The sequence below is a fragment of the Cicer arietinum genome, chromosome 6 (genome assembly GCF_000331145.2).
Source record: "Cicer arietinum cultivar CDC Frontier isolate Library 1 chromosome 6, Cicar.CDCFrontier_v2.0, whole genome shotgun sequence".
NCBI lineage: Eukaryota > Viridiplantae > Streptophyta > Magnoliopsida > Fabales > Fabaceae > Cicer > Cicer arietinum.
In genome coordinates, this window is record NC_021165.2 from 8980282 (window position 1) to 8989082 (window position 8801).

General features: G+C 28.0%; 2 protein-coding genes across 3 annotated transcripts in view; both read right to left on the reverse strand.

Annotated features, from left to right (window-relative positions):
- Positions 1–1106: 1106 nt before the first annotated feature.
- LOC101500870 (kxDL motif-containing protein LO9-177) lies at positions 1107–3357 on the reverse strand. Of its 2 annotated transcripts, XR_003473343.2 has the most exons (4): positions 3161–3357; positions 2922–3074; positions 1627–1888; positions 1107–1358 (listed from the first exon to the last, which is right to left on the reverse strand). XR_003473343.2 is itself a non-coding variant. In XM_004504158.4 (3 exons), exons 1-3 carry the CDS (start codon positions 3286–3288, stop codon positions 1256–1258), a joined length of 384 nt encoding a protein of 127 aa, XP_004504215.1. In that variant the 5' UTR covers positions 3289–3354; the 3' UTR covers positions 1107–1255. The 2 variants fall into 2 exon arrangements, 1 of the variants encoding a protein (XP_004504215.1); XM_004504158.4 differs by lacking the exon at positions 1627–1888 and having other exon boundaries at positions 3161–3354.
- A 5178-nt stretch (positions 3358–8535) lies between these two features.
- The window catches only part of LOC101501398 (homeobox-leucine zipper protein ATHB-14-like), a 5733-nt gene continuing 5467 nt past the window's right edge, over positions 8536–8801 (reverse strand). The window contains exon 18 of the mRNA XM_073370580.1: positions 8536–8801. This exon is cut by the window's right edge and continues 7 nt beyond it. Coding sequence (XP_073226681.1) covers positions 8676–8801 — 126 coding nt within the window. The 3' untranslated portion in view covers positions 8536–8675.

The window sequence follows — 8801 nt, forward strand, 5'->3', positions numbered from 1 at the left end:
TATATAACAATATCAAGAAGAGTTGTTATTTTAACACAAAAATTGACAATAAAAAATTGGTTGACAATTTGACTATATAATTAATAGATATTACAAGTGTTGAAATTCATTAGTTATTAATTAAACGTAATTAATTATAAATTTAAATATAATTATTTATAATTTTTAAATATTTAATATGTCTATGTCTTCCACAAATTCTATACATCATCCACTAAATATAACGTCACATTAATATATATTGTTTATTCAAAATTTTCTAAATTAATTTCACATTATTATTTTATAACGTCACATTATTATTTTATAATGTTTGTCTAACATTTTTTTCACATTAATTCCACATTACCACTGAATACGTTTTTTTTTGTGCATTAATCAAGTTAACATTTTTTTGCGATCTACTTAATCAACTTCACATTTTCTAATGTCATCTATTTATTTGCTAGCAATTCTATATAATATTAAACTTATGGATTGAGAGTACATATAAAATTTCTTCAACTTCTCTCTTGCTTACTCTAAAATATATTTCGACTATTTATACGTGCCTCTTATTGTTGAGTACTTCTCTTCTGTAAATTACATTGATAAAGTTGAATATATATTATTAATATAATTAATTTATAAATAATCATTTGACAATTGAAACATAAAACTTCATATTAATTTTTTCAAAAAATTCACTTAAATTAAATAAATTAAAATATTCCTGGACTATCTATTATGTAATCCATGATTTGGAATATTGCGGTATACATTTATGAAACAGTGAATTCCACTACACTTTGAAGATAGAGTACACCTACATAATATCCAATCTATTTTATATTTTATTCAAATCCTATCAATATTTTAAATTTGATTCAGTTATGTTTTGTTGAAATGACTTGTTAGGGTCAAACATTGTAAAAGTAAATTTTTTACTTCTTTCATTCTTTGATCACCCTAGTCGCTCTTCCTTACTCATCCATGTAGTTTCTTCTTAAATAACACGTCTTCTTTTGGCGCAATGCATAATTGATTAGCAACGAAGTTCAACAACATAAAAATTAGGGAATTGGATTAAAGGACAATAAACTGGTAAAATAATAGAGTTAAAAAAATGGTAAAAGAATAAAAAACTAATGTATGAATATTTCTTTTGACAATGAAACAATACATGAATTTGTTCATTTATACAAACTTACAAGAAAATAACATGAACAAGTTCGTAAGACTTGTGCTGAAGTTTGTGTTCAAATAACAACATTAGTTACTTGGGCATTTCAAGATCCGGTCTCCTATCAATCACTTTGCTCATTGAATCTTCAGGAAATGCATCTGGATAAGTTGTCGAAAGTTTTGTCTTCATGTTTCTGCCAAAGACAATGGCCATCGAAGCTTTAGCATGAGTTCATAATGTAAATAAATGAAAGTACTGTTGTTTTTGTCATTGCATTTTTCAAAATTAGATTTACTCTCCCAATCCGTTTTCTCTATAGTTGTTCATGTTTATCAATATTGTAGTTCAATTACCAAAATGGGTGAGACTGCCCATAAAACCAACAGTCTAGCTTACATTTGCAAAAATAGAAATCAGTTAAGATCACCTAAGCAATCAATATTTGAGATTCAGTTCCATACTTGTAACTACTTCCATCTCTTCGTTTTAGTAATTCACATTGAGCCTTTTTTTCTGCATAAGCCTTTTTGGCTTTTGCTTCTGGTGTCTAGTGTTTATTTGCATGCTTCTCTAAACCATCACATGCCCTTGTTGTTACACCAATGTAAATCCTTCATTGTCATCATCACCAAAGACAATTTCACCTTTCAATATTTGGCTCGAGTTCTGTTTTTATTTGCTTCTGTAGCACCAGACGCCCTAGTTGTTACCCCAATGTCAATCCTTCATTGTCATCACCAAAAACAACATCAAATATGGCTCAAACACCTATCCTTGGTGTTCTTCTGTTGTCTTCATCTTCTCGAAATTTTGTTAGTTTACAAGATTCCAAGCCAGTTAGAGTTAAAATCCAAAACTATACTTCGTCCAAATATTAGTACTACATTACCCCTTTCAGATTATGGGCGTACTAGACTGGGTTAATTTAAGCTTACCTATTAGCATATATATTTGTGAAAATGAGAGAGTTTATAGAAACAACTTATGACATTCTATATACTGTTTTCAGTTTATTTTTATAAGGTCGTAAAGATAGTTTATGAAAACAGATTGTAACTTAATAGTTTATATGAAAACAATTTGATTGTATTACATAAGTACTTATTTGATAAACATTAATACTATAAACGCTTAACTAAGCTGTTTATTTATTCTTACAGACATAAAGAAAAATCCTTTGTAACACAATGAAGACCTTTTAAGATTTGAAATTTATGAACAAAGAGTTTTTTTAGCATTGTTTAACATCACCACATCAGGAGATGATGGATGAATACTTTATGGGGAGGAAACAAAAGAATAACATCAAATCTTCATGTTTATATGAACACACAGAATATCAATAAATACAAAGGTACACCAACGGTAAGATTTTTCAATATTAAAAAAAAAAATTAATTTATATACATGATTAATTATATTATTAGAGATACGTGACTTTTACCATAAGTCAAGTCCATCAAGATTTCTGATACACTAACAACGTAAAACTCTTTGCAGTGAGGGTACATGACAATTAAACTCTACATAAATTATGTAATTATATAATTTGATGTTATATTTCAAGAGGATAATTAATTATTGAGCATTACATACTAGACCCTTCCCAATCCCAATTTTTTTTTTTTTGTCTATAATTGTGTTCCATCTGAAGTTGGGATAAAGAGCGTAAATCCCCCATAAATTAAAACTAGTAAGAATTAAAATCAAACAAGGAAAGTAAATATTCAATTGTGGTAATTAAATATAAGAATACCTAAGTTTGAGAAAAATGTAATCAAGGTCAGATTTGATAGACTTGAAGACACGAGTGTTTCTGGCCATGTCACCGGAAATCTCATTGTAACAATGTTGAGAGAATTCATTAAAATGCGATAATACGGCATTACTGTCCTGTAACCTTCCCAATCTGAAATCTAATTCAATAATATATTAATAATCTGAAATTTAATAATCTAAAAATTCAAAGAGAGATGAAAAGGGCGAATTAATTACATTGTGTGCTGTAAATGGTTAAGTGAACGAAGATCTTCGGAACTAACGAGAGTTTTGAACTCACGCGAAACCTCTTCTAAACCTAATTTCATTGATTCCGATTCTGATTCTGATTCTTTCCCTGACATTTCCCTAACCGCAACGGAATCGGAAAGCTTTGTTTATTTGTTTTCCCCACTTCCACAAAATGCAGTGTTCGTTAGCGAGTTAGTGGAAATAATCTACACAAGATGAATTGGGCCTGCTTAGAAAAAAGCCCAATATTTGTTATTATTGGATCTGGTTCTAGAGGTTCTACCTTTTCTTTGTGGCTGCTAGTCGCACCCTACGATTTGCTGACCCCACTGCTTATATTATTAAAAATAAAATACTTTAGTAAGAGTCCGTTTATTTTGTATTTACTATTTTTATTTTGAAAATTTTGAGTTAATTTATAGGGAAAAAAAGGGTTAATTGTACTTGTTACTAATAAGAAGGAAATAAAATTTCAAGTGAATAATTTGTGTACATTTATAAAAATAATGAAAATATATAAATAAATATTTGTATTATTGCTAGAGGAAATAAAATTAATTAAAGAAACAGAGAAAAAAGTGTCTTTTACATAATCTAATAAAATTAAATTAAGAGACACGCATGAAACTTTTAAGAAAATTTCTTTAAAGAAATTTCATCTCGTGTAGATAAATAATTTATATATCTAGAAAATTTGTATAATAGTTGATTTCTCCGAATATGTGATTAATGGAAGTTCTCTGTTATATTAATATTATTAATAACTATTAGAGTTATGTTAAAAATGGTAATTAAACCATTGAATCATTGATCTCTTCTCTTTACCTCATGCAATAACCACCAAACCAGTTTACTTGTAACAAAGAAGAGGAATGATAACAAATGTAAGGGGAGGAGTGCTGCTATAGACTTTTCACATGTTAAATTGAGAAAATCGAAAGAAAATGTTTTGGTTCTAGTAAATGTATTTCGTATTTCTTCTTCGAAACTTTTAAAACTAACATTTTTATTCCTAATTTCGTTCTCGATGATGACTTGACAAAACGAAGAACTGTTCACTCTAGACTTTGTAAAAATAGTATTACTGTTAATAAGTAATAATGATGTTAAAAAGTTATAACAAAAAAATAATAAATAATATTTTCTTCAATACTATAAATAAATTGATCTATATTTCTGTTGTATATCCCAAGTAAACAAAATCCTACAACTCAAAAGTTAAATCGAATCAATACAAGTTAACGGGCATGTATGATATTAAAAATGGACATGATTTGTGTCCAAGAAGAAAAATCATCATGCACGATAATTAGGATGATGCATGACATGTCACATATATCCATACGCATACGTAACATAGTGAGGTAAATTAATTAATGGTTGTTGGTTGTATTCGCTGCTGTATAAAGATCTGGTCGGGCCCGTTCATACACAGTATCTTTCGCTTCGCATTAAATTTAAGTTATAATTATAGGTTTGGTTCTCTATTTTTTGTGAATTTATGAAATTACCACACTTGTATTATATATTTAAAAAAAAAAAATAATGACATACATTTTGATGACCTAAAAAATCCATATTTTTTTTCTTACAAAATCATTCTATTGAACAGTTTAAATTAAAATATTAAGTTTTTAAATGTTAATAAAAAATATAATATTATATTATATATACAAATTTTAAATTTTATTAAAAGAGAAATAGTATATCAAATTTAGTTGATATTTTTAATAATTAAAATTTTATTTTTAAAAATTGAATTTTTCTAAAACAAATATTTTAGAGTTTAATTGTTATGTTTTGTCAATCTAAAAAGTTTTACACTATTAGTAAGTCACAAATATTTTAAGTGATTTTAAAAATAATCATGATAAAAGTCAAACTATTTTATTAATTTGACGGTTATGATTAATTGACAGTGTAAAATATATTTACATCGTTAATGCATACAAATTAAATTCAAATTCTTACACCATTAATACAATAATTATTAAAATACATTTAAATACAACACATTATTTAACATATCAATAATGATAAAAGATATTGATTTGTTCAACTTGAATTCAAATTTATAGAAAAATATCAGACTAAGTTAATTAATTTTGTTAAAATTTTTGGATCATAGAATCATTTTATTTGATTTTTATATCTTTAGATAAAATTTAGAACTCATAGAGTTAAAATTTTGTTGAAAACTTTAGTTAATTTTATAAATATAGTAGTTATTTTTATAAAAAAGAAATTATAAATTATTTCTTCCGATATTTTTTATAATAGATATTCTTGTTATAATTTGATCAACTAAAATTGTATTTTTGATTTATAATATACATCATCAATTTTTGTTCACCATATTATAATCAAATGTATTTTATAAAAAAAATAATAATAATACTTTTTTAAAATTTTGAAGATTTTTGGATACCTTTGTTGGAAATGATGATGCCTTTAATGAAAAATGCATTGGAAATAATGATGGCATTTATGAGCTAGTGTTGATGTGAATTGAAAAAATTGAGAAGTCCCACATTGGAGGGATACCTCACACTAGTAGGGTATATAAGGTGGAGGTAATGAACTTGGGATGGGCCTCAAGGGGCACCCCAATTTTGTGAAGGAGGGAGAACGCAAGCAAATTGACCACCACACATGCGCGTCGCCGCCGTCCGTCCTGGCCCGGTTCGGCCCGACTTGGCTTGGCTTTGGCTTTGTGGTGTATTAAAACCCTAATTTTGGTCTCACGTTTCTTTGCTGTCCGGTCAGTAGTCAGAGTCAACCTTCCTAAGTTTGGGGCGCACGAATTGTGGTCTTGGAACGCACGTTTCTGCTTCATCTCTTTCTTCCTTTTTGAGTGGCCATTGTGCCATATTACGTGTCAGTCGAAAGACTGCCATACTGCGAGTGTCAGTCGTAAGACTGCCATATTGAGGGTGTAATTCTAGAACGGTTTTCTACAGTGCAGTAGAACTCCGATACAGAGAATCTGGGCTGTTTTATCCTGGGGACTTTGTGGTTGACAGTCTGCCTTGCACAATTTTGGGCAGTGCCTCGAAACGTCTTAAAGAGAGCGACCTAGTCCGCGACTCAACCCAGTAATATTTTTTGTGGCAAAATTGTTTTCAAAGGTTTTCGATTTTCAAAACAACACCTATGTTCTCTAAAAACTTTGCCACTATATTCATAGGTTTTATCATTTAAAATTGTTGAACTATTCTAATTGTGTTATCTCATTTTTTTCAAAAAATTACAGACTAAAAATCAAATAAGTTTCATGTTATAAAGACTAAATACACTATTAACGTTAACTGCAAAATATACCTCCACGAGTTTCCAACAAGAATACCACAATCTTAAATAGATGAAAATTGCAAAAAATTCATGTTAATTTTGTTGCTATTTTGATGCAACGGAGACTTTCAATTATTGTACTGGATTTATTAACTTTTTTCTTTGAAGTCTCATATAAGACATTTTGAAATGGATATAAGTAAATAAAATGAAATTAAGTCCAACATTTTTTAGACTTTTAAGCATAAAGGACCAAACAAAATAAAAAGAAAAAACGATGTCAATACTTTTCCACGCTCTTATTATTACATTTATTTATTATTAATGACATAATCGAAGATAAAAGAATCATGGAAGTCAAAAACTGTATATGCATTATGCAATCTAAGAAAGTGAAAATAGCTTGAATTGGAAATATAGTCACAGTCTAATTGAAGGAAAAAGGTAATAAAAGTGACAAAAATAAGCATCATGATTCATGGACGGGACAACGGTCTTACCTAACTGTCTATAGACTAGTCATTTGCAAAGTTTAGCACCAAAATTTTATACTACTATACACTGTGTGTCTAATTATTGTAACAAGGTAAATGATTAAATTTTCAGCCATCAGAAACCAATGGATATGGTCATGATTTTATAGATTCTATTATATAAACTGTGCCCTAATACACCTTCTAACTACAAATTCCTTCATAACTCTATAGTATATATTTTAATATTATTTATTAAATGAAATCTCCAATCCCTAATTATACTATGTGTATGTTTGAATAGATAAGTTTTTATATTGTCACATTGGTGTTGAAAGTGATTTTGTAAATTTTTCCGCGAAATTAAATATGTACTATATTAATAAAGATATTTTAATAAACAAAATTAATTTTATTATTAAAAATAATACAATTATTGAACTATTCAAAAAAATGCATTTACAAACTTTTAAAAAAAGTATGCATAACCTTAAATATGGAGGGAGTAATAAAAATTCCAAGGACATAAAACAGAAAACCCAATGTGTTGACATTACATTACTTGTTTGAAAAGAAAGACAGTGATGATCGTGTGCATTAAAAATGGATTATTTGATGATACTGAAAATAGAGATACATGTGATTAATTGAAATAAAGTTAGTCAGAAAACATTCTTTCCTAGGACCTCGTTGGTTATGCTGAAAATTGAAAATTGAAATTGAAACCAAGGCAAGCACACTTCCTTACATCACAAGCAAGTAGTAAAAAGTAAAACATCATCATCACATGTTTCGGGAAGAATAGCAAACCAATGCTGCCGGTTTTGTTGTTCACACAAAAATGCTTCCCCTCTCAAAAGTAAATTCTAAAAACATCGTATCTAATGAAAATGATTTAAAATTCTAATGACAAAAAACTTTATCTGACAAATAGAAGTTATCGGTTCTTTTCATTCTCAAAATTGTCAAAAGCTACTTAATTGATATTTAATTGATGAAAATAAAATAAACTCTAAAATTAAATTAGTCGAAACAATATTAATTATAACATTTTCTCAACCATAAAGATAAAAAAAGAATCATAAATTTTTACTTCTGAGTGTTTAATCATTGTTTTTTGTTTTACGTAATTTTAAGCATGGCCACACAAGTTCTACTTGAAAAAAGTATTGCTAGTAAGTCTTAAAAGACATTGTAGATAGTCACCAATAATATAATAAAAATTTAAAACATATATTTAAACCTTAAATAATTCTTGAGTGAATCTTGTTACAATAAATAATATGACCATCTTATTAATATATTAAGATGTGATTATACACTGTTGAAATTGAAAGTATGATGATAACATTTTATTTATAAAATCATGCAAAATCACACCGACATTTCCACTTTCCAATATATGTGGAGGATAATGACATGCAATAATGTTAAAATTTAGCAATAAACAAACTGAACTGAATATTATGAAAATGTATCCTCTTTTTAAAATGTCTCACTTACTATGAACTATATAGCCTGTTTTCTTGAATAAAGTTAGTATAATAAAGGAATTCATGTTGTGAGAAAGGTAAATACAAAGGCATAAAGCAAAGATAATGAAAAGCACACACAACCATATGGTCCATGAAAGTCAAACATTAGTACATTTGTCTCATTACAATAACTGATAATGAAAATACTCAACATAGATAAATAGATATTAACTTAAAAGCATCTAGTGACGTGTTTTCTCCTCAGACAAAAGACCAGTTCACAAACATGAAGGCCAAGCAGTGATTACAGTCATTATCATCCACAACTTTCCATGCAATAGCCTGCTCATACGAAATCGGTCGATTCATGCTAGAAACGCATATTCC

What these genes read in the sequence shown, in the direction of transcription:
- LOC101500870 (XM_004504158.4), bottom strand. Translation starts at nt 3,288, where the DNA reads ATGTCAGGGAAAGAATCAGAATCAGAATCGGAATCAATGAAATTAGGT. An exon ending in AACCATTTACAGCACACAAT is followed by an intron (nt 3,075 to 3,160) that starts GTAATTAATTCG and finishes ATTAGATTTCAG; the next exon opens with ATTGGGAAGGTTACAGGACA. An exon ending in TACATTTTTCTCAAACTTAG is followed by an intron (nt 1,359 to 2,921) that starts GTATTCTTATAT and finishes TGTCTTTGGCAG; the next exon opens with AAACATGAAGACAAAACTTT.